We start from the raw sequence: 26,399 nt of genomic DNA, 5'->3' as shown, positions 1-26,399 counted from the left end.
GAGGATCAAAGCACAGGACATTGTAGAGTTTGGTATGCACACACACACCCCTTATCCTGCTTCCTGTTCCTTCTTTTATGGTCTGTTTATGATATGGGTTGTGGTCCTTTTATTATGGGTTTGTCCGGCTTGTGTAAGAAGGAATGTTAGGCATTTTGCATGCTTGCAAAAGCTAGGACTGCCCCTTACTTGTATGCTGAAGTTTGTAACCCTAAACATATAAAAGGCCTCTGTTTTCTGTATTCCTCAGACTACCTCATTCAGTCGCTACGGCTTCTGTGTGACGTGGCCTCACTTAGTAAATTTAATAAAGATGTCTTTTCATATTTTCAGCTTCTGTGCCAAGTTCTTTTTTATTAGTAAGTATTCCCTGAGAATGAAGATTTCAGTTCTTCAACAGCACAGGTTGAACATGGTAGTTTTCAGGTGAGACACTGTCTCTGACACACTGTCCGAGCAGTAAACTGACAGTTTGAAGTGGCGCTATAAATCGCTGAAGGGCACAGAAAGAAAGGAACTAGCATCAGCACACAGTGGTGGTGCTTATATGCCACACCACTCTATCACTTCTAAGGCAATTTGGAATAACCATAGGCCCCTTGAAGTCAAAGCATTGTTAAAAAGTTATCTGGATCCAGTTTGGTGCCAGTGGATGGCTTTAGGATTCATAATGTGCAGCTAGAAGTAGCCATCAGATTCGCCAAGGTTGTGAGGCAGGACTCTGAGGAGTATTTCCCCCTTAATGTTTACTCCGTTAAAACAGCCGGCTGCCTCCAAGAGCTGTGCAATGGTGTAGGTTAACAGGAAGCAGTGCAGAGATGCAGAAATAGTAGCACTCTAAACCAGACTTACCCACCCGGAGCACTAGATCCACAATGAGGGTTCCATAGACTTGGTACATGAGGTCCGACTAACATGGGAACAGTTCCAATCCCTACAGCTCGAAATGGCAAAAAACGTATTGTTGGTCAATAGGGGTAGGATATATGAGGCTGGGGACAAAAAGGTGAAATGTTGCAAAATGGTGTCTCCTCAACATCTGGAATGCAAAAGATGTGAATCGTTTGGACAGATGTGTACCTTGGAAATGTAGGTTGTGAAATGCAGCAGAGTGAGGTAAGGGGAGGCAGAACAGACACCACAGCTGCAAGACTAGAAACGTGATCTGCATTGGTGCATGTTGGCTGAGAGGGTGGTATATGAAGGTCGGGTTGCCCCAGAAAATCTGGGGGAAATTAAATGTTTATAGTGGGAACACTTGCAATGACTTCGCCTCCACTGGCCTGGTGGAATAGCAATCGGGTCCAACTGTATCCTTCCCCAATGCCGATTGATTTGAGTTATAGGGAGGAAGTATTACCAGGAAAGTTGGCTGTTATACAACCAAAAGAAATGTTGGTGCACAGTTGCATGTTTTTTTACTGAACTGTTTATTAATAAAAACAAACAAGGAAAATATACTGGCTGGCCTCTAGACAATCCACCAGTCACCATAAAGGCAATCTGCACGGAGTGTGGTCAAGTAGCTATTGGCACCCAGGAAACTGCCGATGTATTTACTACCTACTGTAGTCCGCTGTATCTTTGCAGAACCCCGCACCAAGAGGAACAACAGAGGCCGAAAAGCATGGATATACCCATGCAGAGACTGTCGGTGATCAAAGGAAGGAGTTGGACCAACCGATCTCTAAGGACATCCTGGCGGCTATAGGAGGGGTGAACTCTCGGAAGGTGCCCTGTTGCCAATGGGTTCCTTGTGGACTGCGAGGTCTTTAGCATGTGTGTTCCACTTTAGAATCATATGCGTAGAAGGTAAAACATAGAATGTTGTACATAAAGAGTTCTGAGTCAGTTGCTATGGAGCTGTTAATGGATGTGTTCAATAAACCTTACCACATTATTGAATCCTATATCGTTATCCTAACTGATTCTTTATGATTGAATTGCTTGCAAATGTCACATGGAGCTCTTCAAGACACGTGTTCCTCTGATGCCTATCCACCTGCTAAACTTCTATGGAGATGTTCTCAAACCGTGTCACTTACCGCCAAATCTGCAGGAGGTCACTATAGTAGTGATTCCCAAAACTCACCCTCCAGAGAAAACTTGCTTGCTGTACAGGCCCATCTCTCTCCTCAATATGGAGCTCGAAATTCTGGCCAAGATCCTGGCTGGCAGACTGGCAGGGGTCATTCAGTCACTGGTACATGAAGACCATTTGGCTTCATTCCTAGGAGAGGCACTGCCTTTGAAGGATCCACGTGGAGAGGCATAGAGACCGTGGGGCCCTTTGCATTGGCACTTCTAGACTTCACGAAGGTCTTTGATTCAGTCCACTGAGACTTCATGTTCCAAGTCCTTCATACAATAAACTTTGGCCCCCACTTCATATGCCTGGTTGGTTTGTTGGGCAAGGGTCACAGTCAATAGTGCACGCTCATCCCCCTTCCCCATCGAGCAGGAAACAAGACAGGAAAGCCCCCTGTCACCTCTGCTTCCCGCTAGTCATAGAACCGCTGGCCAAGTGGATGTTGAAAGATGCCAGACTATAAGACCTGTACTAGAGGGAGGGACCCCATATCGCTACATGCAGATTTGTGCGCTCCTGTACCTCATCAACCCAGAGGAAACTGGACCAAGACTACTAGAGGTCCTGAGACTCTTTTAGGGTGTAGCCTTTGACTTGGTGATCAATTGGGCTAAGTCGGTTCAGGTGCCCTCGCAGAGAAGGGTTGCCCCGTGGAGGCATTTGTCACAACTTCAGGCACGCTTGGGCACCTTCAAATTCTTAGGCATACATATTTCCCTGGACCCTTAGCAGTATCGGATACTCAATATACACCCTCTCCGAGAAAAAACCCACAGGGACTTGATAAGATGAGCTTCGCTACTGCGCTCAATCCCGGATTGAATAAACATTTACAAGATGTAGGAACTGCACAGGAGGCTGTACATCCTACAGAACTACCTGTCAGATCACCATCACAATGCTTAAAAGACTGCAGTCTTCCTACAAGTCTTATATCTGGAATGGCAAGCAAGCTTGAATCTCTTTCGCCGAAATCATACACAACCCATACCACCGTGGGAAGGGTACAACCCATATTACCTTCTGCTATTGACTGCCATAGACGATTCGCTGTTTGGGAACAAGGGGGGGGACCTCACCAATCACTTGGAGCTACAGGGTCCTCAAGACAAGGGACCGCTGCATTACCTAAATGAGACACAGCCCTCTTGTCCCTACCAGAGGTGACAAAAACAATGCTACGAGCTTAGGGGACTGCAGTAACAAATTAAACGGCATGGACTATCAGGGAGACTCCACTGTGGTTGGGTCGCTGGCTTCCAAATGTGGGCAGAGTGCAACTTCAGGAAAGGGTACTACATTGGCATCTCCAAACTCTGAAGCATGGGCAGGAAGTGCACAAAAATAATTTGCCGAACTTAAACAATACAAGCTGCACAATTCAGTTTTGCAGGTACTTGGAAGTCCCCTGGAACCACCAAGCTGTGGTACTGATCCAATAGAGGAGTAGAGTCCTCTGGAGGCCAGGTTAACCTTCGAACCGTTGGGGAAAAGGGTCATCTACAGACTGTACCAAGCACTTATATTACATGCACCTCACTGAGGGCTAGATGACAAGAGGACATTAGCGATTTAGATGACAACGATTGGAGAGAGGCATGTATAGTTATGAGGAAGCATGCCATCTCGGCATGATTGCAGTTGATCCTACTTATTTACCTGCACAGGGTGTACTTTATGCTAGACCGACTATGGAATATGGGGCGTAGTCCCACCCCTGTATGCACCAGGTGCGGGTACTTTCTTTCACATGGTCTGGTCCTGCCCTGTGATCCAAAAGGTACTGGCGCACAGTCAAAGATAACCTGCGGGAGGCGGTGGGAGGTATGGTCCAGCTATAGCCAAAGGTTGCTCTCATAGCATACTGGAGATGAGGGAAGTGTCCCATATATGGCAACACCTTTGGAGGGCCTTGCCTGTATTGTGACCAAAAGAGACATTGCATGCAAGTAGCTGTCTGGGGAGTCTCCTTCTCTGAGAGAAAGGAGGAGGGGTATGGACTTTGTGCCATGATGGCAGGTCTATGAGAGACAAGGATGCCTGCAAAAATTTGAAAAGATCTGAAGCACCTGGCAGAACTGGTCTAGGCCAGATACTGACAACTAAACTACTCTGGGCAGGTGAGAGGGAGATTGCTGAACCTTGACTGCATTTTGTTTACCAATGCTCTTATATACTGTGCTTTGCCCCGCCTGCTTGCGGGCCTACCATTCCCAATGGTGTGAAATCTTTACTGAAGAAAACAAAAATTGGTAAAAAAAATAAATAAATAGCATCCATCAGAATAGAATGTGCCTCCACACAGGAAATACAAGTCTTCTACTGAACAGGTTTCCCAGGACTTCTAACAGCACTTCTACGGTGGCCACAGTGCTAGAGGTGAACAACAGGGATAAGATCCCCTTCTAATCCAGAGCTCCCAAAGTTTTGGCAGAAATTGTGCGCAAAAATGGAAATGGGTTTGCACCCCCTGATGAAGTCTAGTCTAGCTCACAGATTGTAATGCCACTCAAATCTCAACTGCCCCAATGATTAATCTATATAAAAGGGACTACATTAAGGATGGTACAAGTGAGTCTAAATTAATAATAGTCTTCCACAAACTAGTGATGCACTCAATAGATTTCTTTGAGGAGAAATACACTATTTGATATGCAGCTTTGAAAAACTCTTGTATAGGTTCTCTCTAAAAATTCACACTTCATTTAAAGGCAAGTGGGTTTCATTCAGAAATATTAGTTTAGCTCCAATGTATCAGCACTTCTTTTGAGCAGTGTTTTGCCAATAGAAACCTCGCCCAATAAAGAAAATGTTTTACTTACCTGTAACTGCAGCTCGCCAGTATTGGCATATTTCATAGATTCCCATGCTTGAATCCTTCCCCGAAGAGGGAGATTCATGGTACCATAGTAAGGAAGTATGTAATGTATCATAGGCTATAATGGCAATGCAAAGTCAGTTAAAAAGCCTATGTCCTCTTTAAAAAAGGACCAAACTTGAAATATAACCAATAACAGAGGCTGAATCCCTCAGATTTTCGAGCACAAGTGGGAATAAATAATCTCGAGCTACGAGGGTAGCCTCTAAGGAAGGAGGGTGGGTCGCATGTGAATCTATGAAAGATACCACTACTGGAGAACTGCTATTACAGGTGACTAATTTTCTTTTCCGGTATAGGATCTTTCATAGATTCACATGCTTAAATCAGAAAAGCAAGCAGTTTTTATAGTTAAATATATAAGCAATAGAAGTACCTTGAAGATGGTGGGTAACAGTTTAGCACATATCTTTATAAATATGTATATAAGTAAATATATATATTTCACTGAAAAAAAGATAGGTTACAGGGACGTTATAGTTCGGCTCCGGTTTCACTTGTACAAAACCAGTGAAATTCATCAGTTAATGTTAGCTGAGCTAGCTAGAATCTGCGCCCCCGCAATGCACTGCTTATGACCGCACATATTACATCACTCATGACATGGTCAGTGGCATCACACATGACATCTCAACTGCGCAGATTCTAGGTAGTAATACTGCGTAATCGTGTGGGTGTTCTTTTACGTCGCAGCACAACATCATTTCCAGCGGAATGCCTGCAAATAGAGCAGCTGAGGTAGACACTGCCCTTGTTGAGTGCGCCTTTACCCCTGTTGAGAGTAGCATGCAAGCCTTGTTATGGCAAAACTGTTTGGTGGCAGAAATCCATCTGTTATTCAGCGACAAGATGCCCCTTTGGGGGTGAATTTGAACTTTACAAATACACGTTATGTTATCTTGCGGTGGTTGCTTTTGTGACTGCCGTACTTTTAAGAGAGGCGGTTTCATAAGCTGTGAGAGACTCACGTTGAGATGCAATCCTGGGGGAGGGGTTTCGCACTGGGTGAAAAGCTCTAAACAACCTCTTCATGAACTGTTTGACTATTCTTGTTGGGAGGGAGAGAAGGAGTGGGAGAAAAGTAGAGACAGAGAGAGAGCAGGAGAGACAGAGAGAGAGCAGGAGAGACAGAGAGAGAGCAGGAGAGACAGAGAGAGAGCAGGAGAGACAGAGAGCAGGAGAGACAGAGAGAGAGCAGGAGAGACAGAGAGAGAGCAGGAGAGACAGAGAGAGAGCAGGAGAGACAGAGAGAGAGCAGGAGAGACAGAGAGAGAGCAGGAGAGACAGAGAGAGAGCAGGAGAGACAGAGAGAGAGCAGGAGAGACAGAGAGAGAGCAGGAGAGACAGAGAGAGAGCAGGAGAGACAGAGAGAGAGCAGGAGAGACAGAGAGAGAGCAGGAGAGACAGAGAGAGAGCAGGAGAGACCGGGCGCAGGAGAGACCGGGCGCAGGAGAGACCGGGCGCAGGAGAGACCGGGCGCAGGAGGGACCGGGCGCAGGAGGGACCGGGCGCAGGAGGGACCGGGCGCAGGAGGGACCGGGCGCAGGAGGGACCGGGCGCAGGAGAGACCGGGCGCAGGAGGGACCGGGCGCAGGAGAGACAGGGCGCAGGAGAGACAGGGCGCAGGAGAGACAGGGCGCAGGAGAGACAGGGCGCAGGAGAGACAGGGCGCAGGAGAGACAGGGCGCAGGAGAGACAGGGCGCAGGAGAGACAGGGCGCAGGAGAGACAGGGCGCAGGAGAGACAGGGCGCAGGAGAGACAGGGCGCAGGAGAGACAGGGCGCAGGAGAGACAGGGCGCAGGAGAGACAGGGCGCAGGAGAGACAGGGCGCAGGAGAGACAGGGCGCAGGAGAGACAGGGCGCAGGAGAGACAGGGCGCAGGAGAGACAGGGCGCAGGAGAGACAGGGCGCAGGAGAGACGGAGAGACAGAGCGCAGGAGAGACAGAGCGCAGGAGAGACAGAGCGCAGGAGAGACAGAGCGCAGGAGAGACAGAGCGCAGGAGAGACAGAGCGCAGGAGAGACAGAGCGCAGGAGAGAGAGAGCGCAGGAGAGACAGAATTTTGCTGCAAGATGGCCGCCTGGTAGGAGCTCTAGTCCGGAGCTCCTAGTGCTGGGGATCCCTTTCCTGGAATTATCCCTGACAGCACGCACTACCTTCAGCGAGGAAAGCATGTAACTGGATCGCAAACAAGTAACTGGATTGAAAACGAGTAACTGGAGTTTAAAAGTAACTGGAAAATTGATGCAAATCACGTACCTGCAGCATGGACGACTGAGACCCCTGCAGCTTCGGCGGAGCAACGGTGGAGACCAGGACGGCTGGAGCCGAGTGGTAGCGTAGCCTGCGATCACCGCCTGCAGTGGACTGCCCAGACATCTGAACCCCGCTGCCCGCTGCCTGCCTGCAAACACCATCTACAGTGGACTGCCCGGTGCCTGCCTGCAATCTCCGTCACATCCCGGACATCTGAGTCCCGCTGCCTCCCAGTGAAGCTTGGAGTGCGGGACTTTTGGAGTGGTGGATCTGCGAGAGCGGGGCATCTGAAGCGGCTCCGGTGTGCCCTATTTGTGTGTGTTTTGGGCAGCCTCTCCGTAATGTTTTGAGGTACTTGAGGTAGCTGATCTGAGTAGCGTCAATGGCGACGCGGAGGGTGGCTGAACGAGAGTCCTCTACTCTGGACACTCATGCTGATGTTTCACGCTCTGCCTGGAACTCTGCGTGCAAGACTATCTGAGCAGCGTGCAGTGGCGACTCGGAAGGTAACTGCACGCGATTACATCATTTTAAATACTGATGCCGGTTTCTCACGTTCTGCCCGGATTTTTGCACGCAATCTCTTCACTTTAAACACTCATGCCGGCTTTTTAAATGTTTACATTTTTACATTACTCTATGCCCGGAATTTTCAAAAATGACCGTTATACTCTGCATTTTCGCGGGCTTTGCGATCGTCTCACTCTCCATTGGCCATAAACTAGAGCCATAAATCGCCCCCCTGCCCAACAGATGACCATGAGGCTACATACCAACGCGGTCAGGGATCAGCAAAACAGAGATAAGCCTCTCTCCTCACCATCTACATAGAATCTGAACTATATCCTCCCCTTCAAGCAACATGGAAGATGGACTAACTCGACCTGCCCTGAGTAGAAAGGGAAACTAAACTCTGTATTCACTACAATCTGGCGGCCATTTTAGACTGGTCTCTCTCTCTCTCACTGGCGGCCATCATAGTCTAGTCTTATTCACTATATGAACACACTCTAAGATCTGGCCTCTCCAGACTAGACTATTCTCAAACAGCGATTTTCTTCCTTTTATTGCAGTATTATATCGTTACTTGTATTTAAGACCACACCCTGAGAACTGGCCTCTCCCGAATAGACTATTTTCAACTAGCGATTGTCTGCCTTTTTTATTGCGATTGTCTGCCTTTTATTGCAGTATTATACCTCTACTTGTATTTAATGCACCGATAGGCAGCTCATATATCTCTAGCTGCTCTCTAGTCTCATTCTGACTCATTTAGCTCTTTGTGTGTACCTGTATTTGTTCCAGTATATCATTAGTTTTATACTCCTATACTGTACATTGTTATAAGCTGCACCCTTAGCACTTTCTATTAAGTATTGCACCGATTGCTACCTCATATTTGTATATTTTTCTCTTTTCTTTCTCTTTATTGTAAGCTACACCCACTCCCTTTTCACTCTGTGCATACCTGAATTTTGGTCCAGTGTATCATCAACATGACACCTATAGACTGTACATTGTTATAAGCTGCACCCCTTTTCACCCTTATCACCTTCTATTCCTGTATTGCACCGACTGCTACCTCATACTTTTATTATTTTTATTTTCATTCTTACTTTTATTTTTATATATCTTTCTGTTATTTTTCCTCTTCTTTTTCTTGTTGTAAGCTGCACCCATCCCACTTTTGGCCTGGACCGCACCATTTACTACTTACTGTATTTTGATATTCTGATACTGTGATTGTGATTTTGATTATGTTGATGGCTCATTAGTATCACTTTTGTCTTTATGTAACTTATTGTTTGCATCTGTTTCTGCACACGTGTACCATTTTAGTTCATCCTCTCGTACCCACCTAAACCGCCATCCCAGCATGGATCCCGTCGGTAAGCACACATATAAAATAAACTACCCACCCTCACTCACCAAAAAAGCCGCTAAACGCTATAAACACAACTTCCTGAGATCCCACCCTGAAACCCCCTTTGCCGACACCTACTTCTCACCGGTCAATGGTTCCCTGAACACTGATATCATCTTCCACACAACACGCAGAGCTCAATGGAGTAAAACGTTCCACACCTTACTCACCGTCTCCTCCACCAGGAAATCCGCTCACGGCCTAACTCTCTCCATCACACCATCACATCTCTTCCCAGGCAGAGCCACCATTACTATTTACAACAACGGGATGGTCCTATCTCAATCCACAGACAGGAACTTGGAACTACTAGACAACCTGTTCCCCGCTCTCAAAGATCACCTCTCCAAACCGCGGTCAGACACTCACATTTCCCTCAGTCCCACCACCCCTGACCTCACAGCTCCCATCACACACAACCCCTCTAACCTAGCACAGCACCAGGTAGCTGCTACACACTCATCAGTCAATGACACACATACCACCCCTGACTTCTCAGCTCCCACCCTTAACCCTTCTCTCCCAGTTCAGAACCAGGTAGCAACCACTCACACCTCAAGCACAGACACAGATCCTTCCCCCTCTTACAACACTTGCACCCCCACCCTTCTGTCCGGACCTAGGACCTCCACACATACCATTATCACTCCTCTCGCCCTGGACATCACAGCCGGCATTAACACAGTTAACCTAGTTCTGCACCAAAACGACACGCACGACAAATCCCACCCTCTAGCCCCCCCCACTCTCAGTCCCCACCTCCCTCTAACAAACTACGCAGAACACACCTCCTCTCTTAATTTAACTCCCCCCTCCCCATTTAACTCCCCCTCACCACAACAGGACCATCTCCAATCCCAATACCATTGCCCCACCCACTCTCAGCCCCCATTACCCTTCCTACACCTCCAGCTCCACTAACATACACCCATCCTCCACTCTGATCTCATCACCTAGCAACAATGCCTCCACTCATACCACCTACCTCATCCACACCACACCCGCCCAAACACTCTCTCCTCCCTAATACCATCTCGTACACTACCACAACTGAATCCTGCAACAACACCAGCCCACTCCCCCACCTGCACGACACCTCCCTGGTCAGTCACCCACCTTCGACCTCCACCCCCACCTCCAACACCTACCCCACATTGGACATGATTATGGCCACCCTCATCCAGATCAAAGGAGACATGCACAGCATCAAAGAACTACTCTCCACACACCCCATACACCCCCCACCCACCTCCACCGCCACCTCAAACATGCCCCCTACCCTACCGGTTGACCCTCTCACTCAGCACTCCACCCACCGGACTTCAATCCCTGCTCGTAATCGCAACCACCGCCCCAGTCGCCCCTACAAGTCCTCACCCACCCCCACCTCCCCTCCCAACATGTCCCCTCACCCCTCCCAACACTCCCAACACTGGACTTCAATCCCTGCTAGCAATCGCAACAACCGCTCTCGTCGCCCCTGCAACCCTCTTTCTGACCTCGACACACTCACTCTCCTCCGTGCGTATGACCCCAACCCCCCAAAATGACACATCCACCACACACCTCACCATTCCCACGATACACTCAAACTCCCTTAGACACCCCACACTAAACAGCAGAATCTCCAACCCCAACAACCTTAGAAAAGTCCCTCTCTCCCTAGTACCCGCTACCGCCCTCAACGCACCCCGTCTCAACGCACCCCGTCTCAAATGCACTCTCCTCAACTGCAGATCGGCCTCGAAACATTCCGCTGCCATCGCTGATCTCCTCTTATCGCTGGACCTTGACCTAATCATTCTGACTGAAACATGGCTAACTGAAGCCTCGTCACCTATAATGGACATTCTGGTTCCACCCAACTACCACATAATTAGACTTGACAGGCCAGGCAAAATAGGTGGTGGAATCGCATGCATCTACAGGAACAACCTATCCGTTCTGAAGGGCAAGTCCACCTCCATAGCATCCCCAACATCCTGTGAATACATCTGCCTCGACATTATCAGTGAGGGTAAACCGATATGCTCTCTACACAGCATTTACCACCCACCCAGAGACAACCTCATCTTTTCCCAACAAATCATGGATATGATCTCAACCAACTCCGGACGGCAGCTCACTCAAATCTACCTTGGCGACTTCAACCTCCACTGGAATGATCGCAATGACGCGGTGGTAAATCGTCTTAAAAGTTTCCTCAATGCCCTTGACCTCACCCAAATATGCAACAGCCCGACCCATGAGAAAGGCTCTATCCTCGACCTTATCTCCAAAGAGGACTCTATCCAACTTGAGTCCATCCAACCCTGTGACTGGTCAGATCATCATATTGTCACATTCTTCATCAATGTAAAAGTGAAATCTAACCCGGCTCAAACGTCCAAGCCCAAAGTCTGGAAAAGAGACATGAAAAAACTCAACCCAAGCTCTTTGCCTCCTAACAGCTGCAATCTCCTAATACCACCGCCCGGCGCTCAGGACGTTCAATCACTGACTGACCAATACCTCAACGCTATGACCTCAATAATAAATGAGGCTGCACCTTTGCAGTTAAAAAGAGTCTCCACTAAAATCTCCAACCCATGGTATGACGGAAGTCTCAATGAGGATAGACGAGACATGCGACTGGCAGAACGCACCTGGAGATCAGCTCCCTCCGCACTGCACCTAAAAACTCTGAAGAAAAAGAGAAACGCTTATTTCAGGAAAATAAAACGCTCAAAACTAGACTTCTTCAGCCTCCAGCTCGACCAAGCAAAAAACCGTCCGAGAAAACTGTTTGAGCTAATCAAAACACAATCCAAGGAACAACCCCAACCACTCAGCACGGTGCGCGAAGCTCCCTCCTGTGAAGACTTCTCCGCTTTCTTTATCCAAAAAACTGACAACAAAGAGCGATCTCCTCATTGACGCAAGCCTCTACTCCAAACCCCACTGCATAGCACCCATTGAACCTAAAAACAATGCTACATGGTCATCCTTTGGTACATACTCTGAAGAGGAAATTGGTAAACTGCTCAGCACCTTGAAACCATCCAATCACCTCACAGACCCCCTTTCGGCTAACGCTGTAAAAGACTTTGCCCCTTTGCTTATCCCACTCTGGACTAAAATTATCAACGGCTCCCTTCAACAAGGAACCATACCTGACTCCCTCAAAATTGGACAAGTCACACCTCTACTAAAGAAACCTACAGCCGACCCCTCTGATCTGAACAATTACCGTCCCATCACTAATATCCCCACTCTCGCCAAACTACTGGAAAAATGCGTACAACTACAATTGACTAAACACATTGAACAATTTGATCTCCTCAATCCTCATCAATCAGGCTTTCGAGCAGGGCACAGTACAGAAACTGCTATGACCCACATAATTGACGACGCACTTCAAATGCTAGACCAAAACGACACCTGCCTCCTCATTCTTCTTGATCTCTCTTCAGCTTTCGACACCGTTAAACATGAAAAATTACTCGAACTACTAAGCACAAGAATGGGTTTATCTGGAACTGTTCTCAAGTGGTTCACTTCCTTTCTACACAACAGGTCGCAGAAATTCAAGAGCAACAACCTGATGTCCTTGCCAATACCTGTAACACTGGGCGTCCCCCAAGGATCCTCCCTATCCCCAACTCTGTTCAACCTAGTTATGGAACCTCTCACCACCTTGCTACAAGCATCCAACTTACACTTTCACATATACGCCGATGACACCCAACTATATCTCAAACTACAATCCCCCAAAGACATTTTGCTCCTGAACTCAACGATCAGAAGCACCCAATCTTGGCTTGCCAATAATCATCTCAAACTCAATGCTCTGAAAACAGAGTTCCTTCTGATCTCACCTCCAGCGAAGATCTCCACCACTCAAAGTTGGCTCAAACACCTAACGGCACTCAATGTCCAACCCACCATAGTGGACTCAGCAAAATCTCTAGGCATAACTCTCGACACCAATCTAAACATGCAGCAACACATCAGCAAGGCAACTAAGGGAGCGAATTTCCAAATAAATACCCTGAGGAAACTTAAACCGTTCCTACCAGCCAATGACTTCCAAACCGCAGTACAAGCTCTAGTCATCCCTCGAATAGAATATGGCAGCGCCGCCATCTGCGGACTACCACTAACTACCACTGCACCCCTAAGAGCCTCTCTAAATGCTGCAGCGAGGCTCATCACTGGGTCAAAAAAGCACTCTCATATTTCCCCTGACCTGAAATCCCTGAACTGGCTGCCTTTTGAAGCCAGAATACATCTGAAAATAGCCTGCATGACCCACAAGGCGGTACACCTGAACTCTCCCGGCTACCTCACTCAGAAGTTGACAATCTCTGGCGGCGCTAGAAACACTAGAGGCACAAACAATCTTCTGCTGAAACCCCGCAGATTCCGGAAGGAAAAAACATATAAACGCTCCTTTTCAGGAATGGCACCCAGAATCTGGAACTCACTCCCCCCCGAAACTAGGCTCATCTCTTCCACTACACTCTTTAAGAAAGAAGTGAAAGCTATCCTCATGGCAAAAAACACCTAAACTATTAATTCGGTCTCCTTAAGAATATGCACAGAACTGTATTACTTGTTTGATACCGCTGCATATTTGCATTACTTGTATTATTGATTTACTGATTTACATGATGGGCTTTGCCTTCATTTATTTGTACTGTAAGCTCATCTGATTTATTGGTTTGACTATGTTCCCTAATGTACCCCTCTATGTAAAGCGCTCTGATATCTGCAAAGATCTTGTTCGCGCTATATAAAACTTTCAAAATAAAATAAAATAAGAGAGCGCAGGAGAGACAGAGAGAGCGCAGGAGAGAGAGAGAGCGCAGGAGAGAGAGAGAGCGCAGGAGAGACAGAGAGAGCGCAGGAGAGACAGAGAGAGCGCAGGAGAGACAGAGAGAGCGCAGGAGAGACAGAGAGAGCGCAGGAGAGACAGAGAGAGCGCAGGAGAGACAGAGAGAGCGCAGGAGAGACAGAGAGAGCGCAGGAGAGACAGAGAGAGCGCAGGAGAGACAGAGAGAGCGCAGGAGAGACAGAGAGAGCGCAGGAGAGACAGAGAGAGCGCAGGAGAGACAGAGAGAGCGCAGGAGAGACAGAGAGAGCGCAGGAGAGACAGAGAGAGCGCAGGAGAGACAGAGAGAGCGCAGGAGAGACAGAGAGAGCGCAGGAGAGACAGAGAGCGCAGGAGAGACAGAGCGCAGGAGAGACAGAGCGCGCAGGAGAGACAGAGCGCAGGAGAGACAGAGCGCAGGAGAGACAGAGCGCAGGAGAGACAGAGCGCAGGAGAGACAGAGCGCAGGAGAGACAGAGCGCAGGAGAGACAGAGCGCAGGAGAGACAGAGCGCAGGAGAGACAGAGCGCAGGAGAGACAGAGCGCAGGAGAGACAGAGCGCAGGAGAGACAGAGCGCAGGAGAGACAGAGAGAGGGCAGGAGAGACAGAGAGAGAGCAGGAGAGACAGAGAGAGAGCAGGAGAGACAGAGAGAGAGCAGGAGAGACAGAGAGAGAGCAGGAGAGACAGAGAGAGCAGGAGAGAGAGAGAGCAGGAGAGAGAGAGAGCAGGAGAGACAGAGAGAGCAGGAGAGACAGAGAAAGAGCAGGAGAGACAGAGAAAGAGCAGGAGAGACAGAGAAAGAGCAGGAGAGACAGAGAAAGAGCAGGAGAGACAGAGAAAGAGCAGGAGAGACAGAGAAAGAGCAGGAGAGACAGAGAAAGAGCAGGAGAGACAGAGAAAGAGCAGGAGAGACAGAAAGAGCAGGAGAGACAGAGAGAGAGCACGAGCGCAGGAGAGAGAGAGAGCGTAAGCGCAGGAGAGAGAGAGAGCGTAAGCGCAGGAGAGAGAGAGCGCAAGCGCAGGAGAGAGAGAGCGCAAGCGCAGGAGAGAGAGAGCGCAAGCGCAGGAGAGAGAGAGCGCAAGCGCAGGAGAGAGAGCGCGCAAGCGCAGGAGAGAGAGAGCGCAAGCGCAGGAGAGAGAGAGCGCAAGCACAGGAGAGAGAGAAAGCGCAAGCGCAGGAGAGAGAGAGAGCGCAAGCGCAGGAGAGAGAGAGAGCGCAAGCGCAGGAGAGCGCAAGCGCAGGAGAGAGAGAGCGCAAGCGCAGGAGAGAGAGAGCGCAAGAGAGAGAGCGCAAGCGCAGGAGAGAGAGAGAGCGCAAGCGCAGGAGAGAGAGAGAGCGCAAGCGCAGGAGAGAGAGAGCGCAAGCGCAGGAGAGAGAGAGAGAGCGCAAGCGTAGGAGAGAGAGAGAGAGCGCAAGCACAGGAGAGCGAGAGAGAGCGAGAGAGAGCGAGAGAGAGAGCGAGAGAGAGAGCGAGAGAGAGAGCGAGAGAGAGAGCGAGAGAGAGAGCGAGAGAGAGAGCGAGAGAGAGAGCGAGAGAGAGCGAGAGAGCGCGAGAGAGAGCGAGAGAGAGCGAGAGCGAGCGAGAGCGAGCGAGAGCGAGCGAGAGAGAGCGAGAGAGAGCGAGAGAGAGCGAGAGAGAGCGAGAGAGCGAGAGCGAGAGCGAGAGAGAGCGAGAGCGAGAGAGAGCGAGAGCGAGAGAGAGCGAGAGCGAGAGCGAGAGCGAGAGAGAGAGCGAGAGAGAGAGAGCGAGAGCGAGAGAGCGCGATTGATTGAGCCGAGCGTCTGACAGTGAAACTGTGGCTAGGTGAACCTTCACAGACTCATGCATCAGTCCTAATCTGGCTAGTGACAGTAGGTAGAGTAGAATCTGTTCACGTGATGTTTCCAATGGATGCAGGTTAGATTGCTGGCACCATGAACAGAATTGCTTCCATGTTAATTTATATGTGTTGTTTGTACTCTCCGCTGTTGCCTTGGATTCTCCCTACAATCCTGAGGGATGTCTAATTCTTGGAATTCAGGAGCCATGCGTGCAATTGGAGAGACACTGGTTTTGGATGTAAGATCTTATCAAGAGTGTTTGCATCTTCAGTAGGCAGATGGGATTGGACTCAGACAGCAGCAGTAGCTTTGTAAACAAATGCCGTCTGGGTTACTTGGGAGCTATTAGAATGAGGCGAAAGTGAACCATTTTCATCTTGTTGAGACTCCTCGGTATGAGAGGGAAGGGGGGGTGGGGCGAGCGTATGCATAAATCCCGGACCATCTCATTGAAAGGGCATTCTTTACTAACCTTTGAGCGAGTTTCAACTGGCGCAGAACTGGCATTTGATGTTCTTGTCTGTCGCAAAGAGATCCAATGCTGGTTTGCCACAGAATGAGAATATCTTGTCCAACTTCTGTTGTTCCAGTTCCCACATGTATCAACTGTCTGTTGCTCAGAAGAGAGCGTCTGCTAAGGCGCTTTTCACTCCTGACAAGTGCTTGGCTTTCAGAGCTATTTTGTGGGCTTTGAGCCAGTTCCAAAGATCGTGAGCCTCCTGAGAGAGAGTTAGAGACCTTATTTCCCCCTTGCTTGTTGAAGTAATACATGCAGGTTGTATTGTCTGTACGGAACAGCACGGACGCTCCTGCTATTTGTGGCAGAGAAGCTTGTAGAGTGAGAGATTGTTTTCAGTTCCAGGGGATTGATGTGCATTGACTTTCGAAGTGCAGGTCATTTCCCCTGAATTTGCAGGTCCCGCAAGTTGCCACCCCAGTTCTCCAAGGAGGCATCAGTCATGACAACATAGCCTGGTACTGCAGTCAGGTATGTGAGGCCTTGTGAGATTAGATATTTGAGACCACCATAATATTTCTTGCATCCTTGGGGTAATGCTGGTCAAGTCTTCAAAGAAACCTCCTGTTTGGATCCACTGCATCTGGATCTCCTCTTGCAGTCGCCTCATTTTTAGTCGTGCCAGCGGGACTAGGTTTATTGCAGAGATCATGCCCAGCAGCGACTTGTACAGCTGCACTGAAATGGAATTTCTTTTGGAGATCTTTATAGCTTGGCTTGACAACCTTTGTTGCATGTCTTTTGATAGATAGCAGCCAGTTGTCTAGGTAGGGCAATGGCCAATGGCCTTGTTTCCGGAATATGGCTGCTACCGGGGAAAGACACTTGGTGAAAATCCGTGGAGTGGATTTGAGGCTGTAGGGACGGACCATGAATTGGTAATGGGTACCGATTACGGTGAAGCGGAGATACTTGTGTTGCTTGGGATTATTTATTCATTAATTTATTTTAAAGTTTTGTATAGCGCAAACAAGATGGGAATGTGGAAGCATGCATCTTGCGAATCCAAAGAGGTCATGCAATCTCCGATGTTCAACAGGTGGAGGACGTCTGTGAGAATAATCATACAGAAAGACTGTTTGCACAGGAATTTGTTCAGCTTCCTGCGGTCTAGGATGGGTGTCCATTCCAGTTTTCTTTCGTACAAGGAAAAAATGGGAGTAGAATCCCATACCCTTTTGAGAACAAGGAACCTCTTCTAACGCACCCTTGGCCAACATTATTAGGTTCTTTCCTCATTAAGTGTAGACCAGGTGGGTGTGCCCCTTCGGAGGATTGTTTGGTGGTCTCTGCACAAATTCCAAGGTGTGGCTGTAGTTTAGAAAGTCTAACACCAATTTGTCTGATGGTATTACCTTCCACTGGGGAAGGTAGTTGGAAATATTTTCACCCACATGGGTGGAAGGAGTGGAAGTAGCCAGTAACTGGTTCAGGTCACTGTATCACAACCGGTACAAGCCTTGCTTGTTTTAAGCTGCTGATGGAAGGTGGTACTATATGAGATTTATAGTGCTGAGGTAATTGATAAATCTCTCTGGAGGTAGAGAAACCTTTCCCTCTTACACCCCGAAAGGGTAACTTCTTAAATTGGCAGGTGCCAAGAGACCTAGCAGTTTCAGTGACCATCTTTATAGCCAATTAGGCACCATCTATATGTTTCCCGAACAATGTTTTGCCATCCTAGACCATGCCCAAGATTTTTGAATGGACCTCTGGCTGAAAAGAGGTAGACTTCAGCCATCCCTAGCGTCTCAAGACAGACCGCTGCTCCAGCCAATTAAAGGAAACCGGCAGAGGCGATGTCAAGTGTGCAATCTATAATTTCGGAGGAAATGCGCTCGCCTACCTGGAGTATCTTTTTTGCTTCTGCCTAGTTGTTTTCAGGGACCACAATTGAATAGATCGCAGACATTAGACCACATCTATCGGTCATAGCACCCCATGATGGCTAGCAAGTTAGCTGCTTGAACGATGATGATAGACAACATTGGGAAGAGATTCTCTCTTGTGTAAGTGCCTGCCTGACTTCTTTGTCCGGTGGTGTGGAGATGGGAGTAGAAGGCTTTTTGGAGCGTCTTCATGCTCCTTGTGAGATGACAGTCAGGTTTGGGATGGCTCGTTAGTGTAGCTTTGTACTTTATGTCCAAGCGAGATGGTACTGCCGCTACTGTAGCCGGGTACTTCATTATTTGAATCCCCTTGTCCCAGATATAGTCTATAATGGGGATGGTCATCATCGGACTGCTTAACAAATGTTGAGAGATGTAATCGTGCTGCAGCTCGGTCCGTCAGGTTATGAAAATCCCGATGTCCTCTTCAGGGAAGAATCTGAAGGATGAGGTGGTGGTGGACACGAAGTAGAGACAAGGTATTCATCCCATTCCTCCCATGGATGTTGGGGGGGTCAGGGATCTCGCCTTCCTCCATTTCATCTTCTGAAGACGCTTGGTCCTCCCTTGGAGGCGCTGCTATATTTGAGGTAGGTGTCATCTATTTATTTATTTATTTATATGCTTATAAAGCGCACGAGTCAATTCCCGAAGGGATATCTCTGCGCTTTTTGCTTGCACTGGACAGTTAACTCTAGGGATACAGCTTTGGAAGAGGGGATAGGCTAAATTTATGACAGTAAAAAGAGGTGTGTTTTAAGTTTTTTCCTAAATGATTCTAGATTCCTGATCTGTTTCAATGCGGAGGGTAGGGAGTTCCAAAGGATTGGTCCTTTATATGACAGAGCTCGACCGCCTTGTCTAGCTCTTTTTATCTTAGGGACCTGTAGCAACTGGTGGTTGCTTGAACGTAGAGTGCGTCCAGGGATGTAAGGGACAAATTTTTCTTTTAGGTATTTGGGGCTAGTTCCAAACAGGCATCTGTGTATTATACTGCATATTTTAAATTTAATGCGCTGCTTTACCGGCAGCCAGTGTAGTTGACGGAGTAAAGGGCGGGAGGGTGTTCTGGGAGGAGCATTGAGGGCAAGTCTTGCGGCCGTATTTTTGACCACCTGTAATTTATCCAGCTGTTCCTCATTTGCCGATAGATACAATCAGTTGCAGTAATCCATTCTGCTTATAATTAAGGTCTGAATTAATGTTTTTCTGTGATTGTCCGGCAGGAATGGGAAGACGCGTCGGAGTAACCCCACCACATGAAAACAAGCACCAGCCACTTGGGTGGTGTGTTCCTTCAGTAGGAGCGCTTGGTCTAGTTTGATACCCAAGTTTTTTGCTGTTGGCTTGGGGTTCGGGACTGGACCCAGTTCCAGGGGCCACCATTCTGGGGACCATAGCAAGGTCGCCCCCCCGAATAACATGACCTCGGTTTTGGATACATTGCATTGGAGGAAGTTCTGAGCCATCCAATGCGCCACTGCTCTCATCCCATCCGCAAAAGTTGATTGAATTGCCGGTGTGAGAGTTTGGAATGGGAACAGGAGTTGGGTGTCATCAGCGTATGACACCGGGGAGAAACCATAAGATCTTATCAGATTTGCTAAGGGGGCCACATATATGTTGAAGAGCGTAGGGCTCAAGCATGAGCCCTGTGGCACTCCCTTAGTTAGCTCCCTTGAGGATGAAGAATGGGATCCCAGTCTGACAACCTGAGTGCGGCCTTTAAGAAAGCTTTGCAGCCATGACAGGGCTGCTCCTTCTACCCCCACATCACTCAACCTTTCGATAAGAAGTTTATGTGACACCGTGTCGAAGGCAGCGGACAGAGCTAACAGCACTAGAATCACTGAGCCCCCCCATCAAGTGACATCCTGATGTTGTCGGTCACTGAGAGGAGGGCGGATTCTGTGCTGTGATTGGGCCTGAAACCAGATTGAGATAGATCCAGGCCCTCCGCTGCCTCGATGTATTTCGACAGGTGTGTATTTACATGCTTCTCAGTGAGTTTACTGAGGTAGGGTAGAAGGGAGATGGGTCTAAGATTAGAAAGGTCCGACCAAGGTAGTGTGGTGTTTTTCCGAATGGGATTAACCACCGCTTGTTTCCACTCCGATGGCACCTGTCCTTCTCTGAGAGATTGATTTATAATTGATTGAATGAATGGGCCTAAGAGGGAATTTAGAGGGGCTATCATTTTGGCTGGTATAAGATCATTGGGGGAGCCTGATTTTATGTGGCTAGTTAGGAGGGGGAAATCTGTATTAGAAACTGGGGGGAAGGAAAGTAAGGATGTTATCTTTTTTTGCGGTGTAGTGGGGGCGGGACTATCACAGTAGGAACTGGTAGCCTTCACAATTTTCTCATAAATTGTATCAATTTTGCTCTCGAAAAACAGGGATATCTCGTTACATAATGGCAGTGAGAAGTCATCCGAGCTCACACATGCTGTGGGTTTTACAAAGGTTTCAAGTATTTTGTATAGTTCCTTCGAGGAATTTCCTGCCTCAATCAATTGTTGGGCCAAATTATCCTTACGGGCCCTTCTGATATTTTTGTAATATCTAGATTGTGCTAACAGGTAAGCTTTCTTATCCTCTTCATGGTGGGACTTCCTCCACTTTTTTTCTAGTCCTCTGCACCCTTGCTTCTCAGTTCTTAGTGCCTCCGTGTACCATTTCTCCTGTTTGTGTGTAGGAAATTGCTTATGCGATTTCCGCGGGGCCAGCTTGTCTATTGCCTCAATAAGGGAATTATTGAATTTAGTTAAGGTATCTTCCACTTTGTCTGTTTCCACAAATTTAGGGTTTTTCCAGATCTTCTGTAGCCCTTCTGTTGTGACTTTATGCCACTGACGGCGCCATATTGGAGGGAGGGTTATATTGGATGGTCGTTTGTTTGTGACAGGAAAGTCGAATTCTAACAGATAATGGTCTGTCCACTCCAACTGGGAGGTGGTTTTGCAAAAGATAGTGGTACAGTTCGAAAAGAGTAGATCTAAGAAGTGACCCCCATCGTGAGTTGGCCCTGAATTCAGTAGTTCTAGACCTATCGTGGACATATCTGCGAGCAAAGATTTGGTTTCTGCGAGTTCTGTATTATCTGCATGTATATTAAAGTCGCCTAAGAGGACAAAGTTTTCTTTGGCTCTAAGATAAGGGACTAACAGTTCCATAAGGGAATGGGAAAACCCTGCACATGGTCCAGGTGGGCGATATATAAGTGCTCCTTTCATTATTGTTTTAGTGGATAAATTGACTCTGAAAATTATAATTTCTAATATGGGACTGCATTTTTTTTCTAGTATGGTAACTTTCAGGTGTTCTTTGTATACCATAGCCAGGCCGCCTCCAGTTTTGGTGGGCCGGTCCATATTTAGGAACTTGTATCCTGTAGGGATTCCTAATGTGATAGCGGGGGATGTATGGGGTTTTAGCCACGTTTCCGTGAGGAAACATAAGTCTGGCTGTAATGTGTGGAGTAAATCCCATATTTGAAGCTGATGTTTAGGCATTGAGCGTACGTTCAATAATAGACATTTTAATCCTTCTTTTAGTTTGCTTGCCTCTTTGGCCATGGCTTCTGAGTGGTTTAAAAGATTAGTTTGAAAATGACATTTGTTACAGGAAAAAGGGCCCTGTGGGAGTGGCCATTTCCCGTTAACACATTTTGGCAGATAGGGAGGTTTCAAGGAATGTAAGTCTAGTGCGGAGTACCTGATTTTTCTACGTGCGGTATCCGCGCGAAGCATAGCCCCTAGCTCCTGGCACCGTCCTGGCGCGGACGGGCGCAGACGGGCAGCTCTTTGGCGGGTCTTCGGCGGAAATTCGGCTGCGCGCGGTCGCTGCGCGCTCCCGAGGGGCGAGGGCTAAATAGCCCCTGAGATTAACCCCTAGAGCGCTACCCGCTCCAGTGGAAACAGGAAGTGCCTGGAGTGTGTGGCTCTCACCTGTCCGCCCTCCGCACAACGGTAATAATTACCCTGTTGGAACGAGGCGGACAGGAAGTAAGGTTGAACCACCACTACTCACTGGCCATGTAGTTAACTGAGGCTGCTTCCCTGATGTGACAAACAAATGAGGGAGAGTGGGCGCGATGAGTACGAGCGCTTTCTATTCAGCACAGCAGTACAGTTAAGTTTAAAACAATGTGCGCGTTTGTAATCAACATACACACGATGAGTATATTTAAAAATTGCACAAGTGCGCGTAGATCAAAGCAATGGTCATTTAAAATACCAGTTCGATTTCCAACATGAATTCGCTAGTAGCGCTGTACCAGTTAGAGCAAAAGCGGGTCGGAGACTCTGCCACCGCCTCCTGCCGCGACCGCGCTGTGTCTGGTGCTCAGCCTAAATAGCCCCTGAGATTAACCCCTAGAGCGCTACCCGCTCCAGTGGAAACAGGAAGTGCCTGGAGTGTGTGGCTCTCACCTGTCCGCCCTCCGCACAACGGTAATAATTACCCTGTCGGAACGAGGCGGACAGGAAGTAAGGTTGAACCACCACTACTCACTGGCCATGTAGTTAACTGAGGCTGCTTCCCTGATGTGACAAACAAATGAGGGAGAGTGGGCGCGATGAGTACGAGCGCTTTCTATTCATCCTGGGTGTTATCGGCAGAGGGATATTTCTTGGCGTGGCAGGGGAAGCAGGCTGAGGTAGTGCAAGTGGCTCCTCCTGTGGAGATGCAGAAAATCTTATATAATCCTGTAGCATGGCCTGCAAATCCTAAACTAGTGATGTGTGCATATGTACTTTATCCTGTCTGGGCTGAAGAGTGAATGATAACGTTCATAATGTCGCCTAGTAGGGGCATAATATGGATGTGGTACTGCTCTTTGCCATCATCTTCCTCCTGATATTTCAACTGGAGCTCTAAAGGGCTGTGCGCAGCCCCGAGAGGCCAGTCATCGATACGACTCTTCCAAGTCCAAAAAGTGGCTTAGTGACAAAAGGTGAGACCTTGTTAGGAAAGGTCACTTCAGGCCTTAGAGCAGTCTTTGTTATTTTGGTAACTTTTATCATTGTCGACGGTTCCATCGATGAAGTCAACAACGTGAATGTGAACTGAGGCGTCGATGGCAAGAATTCCCTTGTTAAAGCCGCTGTCAACCATGTCTTCGTCAATGGTGTCTCCATCGGCGTTGGTGCAGTATAGGGTAATTCCGCTGTCAACTGTGACATAATGGATATCACCTTTGTCAATGAGATGGGTGCGTTACTTCTGCCATAGTTGAAGTTCTTGACGCCGATGGATTCATAGACGACAGAGTGGAGATGGTCACTTTCGATACCAGCGTCGGCGGTGAGGTCTTTGTCGGTAGGGTTCGGACAGGATTTTATTTACCTCGACGGTACAGAAGAGGAAGAATGCTTATGCTCCCCAGTCTTCAGATAGAGTAGAAGGTTTAGTGGAGGCCGTCCCTGTGGAGAGGAGTTTGAGCTTCTCCTTTCTCAGAGGGTCTTTATGATGTACTTTTAAGGCCTGTCTTCTCTCCTCAGAAGCGCCTTGGTCAGAGGATCTTGCTCTTTTGTGGGGTCTCAGAGGATTCACTGTCCTCCTCAGAAGTAGTGGATTTCTTAGATTTAGACTTCTGTAGCCACAGAAGTAGCCTTCCCTCCCTGTCCATCAGGGAGAAAGTGTGACAAATCTTGCACTCATTTACCAATGTTAACGAGAGTCTCTGTGTGGATCATCCACATGTAGCCTTTTCTTCCCACAGGACTTGAAAGATCTGAAGAAACCCTTCTTAGATGTCTCAGACATAGTAGTTGCATAAAAATTTGAGATACAGGAAAAAACGTGTGCAAAGCTCAGGGATACTCCCTCCACGACGTGCGGTAGAAAATCTGTGGGAGCAGCCTCTGTTGGAGTGTTCAAACGGGTGATGTCGCCATATTGGGTACAGTTCAAGTTTGATCCTTTTTTAAAAAGGACATAGATAGGCTAATAAACTGACTTTCCATTGCCAATATAGCCTATGATACCGTTACATACTGCTTTACGATGGTACAGTGGGACTTCCACTTAAAGGGGAAGGATTCAAGCATTTGAATCTATGAAAGATCCAATACTGGAGTACTACTCTGATCTGCTTCTGCTCATAATGAGGAGGAAAGTCAGGCTGTCACAGTTTTTACAATGCAAGAACAGGCAGTGTCTGCAATTTCAGCTAGACCAGTGACATCTTTAAAAATATTATCGAAGGAGCAACATTCCTACTTTCAGACCGCTTGAAGACTCCAAATGGATAACGAAGAGGTGCAGGAGGAACTTTTATCACTATGTTTATTATGGTGTGTGGCTTTTACACTTGGCCTGAAGTCAGAGGGATATGTGGGGGCTCCGTTGGATGGCCATCACGTTTAAAGGTGCAGAAAACGTGCACTGCTTTAACACTGGACAGTACAAGTAGGCATATGCCTTTAATTACAGTGTTAAATATTTAACAAATATAATTATTCTGAAAGTACCAGTTGAAAATGTAATGGGATGCCTTTCTAGTATTTAGTAAAATACTCAGTGCAATGACCGAAAATAAACATACCAGTAATCAGTTCGTTTTTAAGGACAACAACGAAAATGTGTGCAAACAACAAAGAATCAAATACCTTCACAATGGGAGGAGGGTTGTTGCTTAAAACTACAGGAAGACATCTGTCCGTTTCTTCAACAAAGGTTGGATGAACCGGAAAAGTATAAGCCTAAAAAACAAAAAAGAAGACTAAATTAATGTAAAAAGAACATTTTCATGACTTGAACATAGGAAAATTGTATTATCATTCCCCTTAGATTTTTGTTATTCAGAAAACCAAATACAGATGACTGGTCTTGTTCGTTTTTAGGTCTCGCTGGCGTTGCAGCGCGAATCGCTGTCTCCAGCGAGACTTATTGTCGCCGTGTAGGTAGCGAAGTGGGACAGGAAAGGTACCCATTGCAGTCAATGGCTGTGACCGCACGCTTTAGGAGACACGCGCTGTGAACGTGCCCGTCTCTTCTCGCGCTCTCCCACACTTTCACAGCGCATGTCTAAGGCGCGCTGTCACAGCCATTGTCTGCAATGTGTTTGGTAAGCTCGTCAGCAGGGCTGTGACCGTGCACTTTAGGAGACATGGGCTGTGAACGCGCCCGCCTCCTCTCGTGCTCTGCCACGCTTTCACTTTCGCATAGATTCGGGGGCCGCCGGCGGAGGCTGGGGAAAACGCGCATGAAAGGCAGGAGGGGATATGTGAGGCGTGATTAACTTTTTTACCAAGGTCTGCATGTTTGTGTGTTTCAGCAATATGTAACAGGCTTGTTTTTTTTTTTATCCATTTCACGGCGAAGCCTGCACCGCATCTTCCTGCCAGCAGGTCTCCCAGCCTGTTCCCAACCCGTATTTATCGGTCTGCCCTTCTCCCAGCGGACAGCTCTCCGAGCCCATACCGTTCCCTGGCCGCACAGTTCCCTTTCCCTGTTTCTGCCCACATGTCTCTGTCCTCACCCCTCCATACCTGCACCTTCTCCCCAGCTGCTTCGCTCCATGAACCTTCACAGCCCATTGCTCTTCCTATCAATGTACTTTTGTAATGGTTTTAATTAACCTAAAACAATAAAAAAAATTACTTACTAATTACATTGCTCTTCTTGCCAACACATCGCCATCCATTTACCCAGCCGGCCTTAGATCAAATCATCAGGATACGCTGAGGTTTCAGCTGGTAGATTTTCATGGACGGGCCAGCTCCTTCTAAACGACGCGAGACACAGCGAAGCTTAACATGAACTCCTCCGCAGCGTCATTGCTGAAGGAAATAGTTGGTACCGTCTTTGGCCATGGTAAACAGGAAAGTATTTAAGCCAGTTTCATGGCCAAGATTTTCTGCAGCCAGTCAAAAATCCCCCCTTTATTTTAAAGAAATGTTATAGCGAGGCTGTGACGCGAATTCAGCTGAAGGGAGATGTGGTAAGTGTTCGCATCTACCTACTTTGCTTATCGGACCCTATCTCTGCTTCCCACCGGCAATTGGATGCACGTTTTTAAAACAGAGGCTGAAAATAGCTCAGCAGATAATGAGAACTGCATGACATGGCCACGCGCCCGCCTAGCAGTCTGCGGCACTCGTTCATTCCATCCGACCCAAAGCGCGAGTTAAGTGACCCTATTTAAACCACGGATTACTTATAC

The 26,399-nt window shown here is 47.9% G+C and overlaps 1 protein-coding gene across 1 annotated transcript in view; it reads right to left on the bottom strand.

The window, feature by feature from the left end:
* NDC1 (NDC1 transmembrane nucleoporin) overlaps nucleotides 1-26,399 on the bottom strand; it is a 290,787-nt gene that overhangs the window by 160,600 nt on the left and 103,788 nt on the right. Inside the window, exon 9 of the mRNA XM_078670466.1 lies at nucleotides 24,844-24,936. Coding sequence (XP_078526592.1) covers nucleotides 24,844-24,936 — 93 coding nt within the window. The remainder of the gene's footprint in view (nucleotides 1-24,843; nucleotides 24,937-26,399) is intronic.

This window comes from Lissotriton helveticus, chromosome 1_2, assembly GCF_964261635.1.
Source record: "Lissotriton helveticus chromosome 1_2, aLisHel1.1, whole genome shotgun sequence".
NCBI classification, from domain to species: Eukaryota; Metazoa; Chordata; class Amphibia; order Caudata; family Salamandridae; genus Lissotriton; species Lissotriton helveticus.
This window is presented reverse-complemented; position numbering and strand designations above follow the sequence as displayed.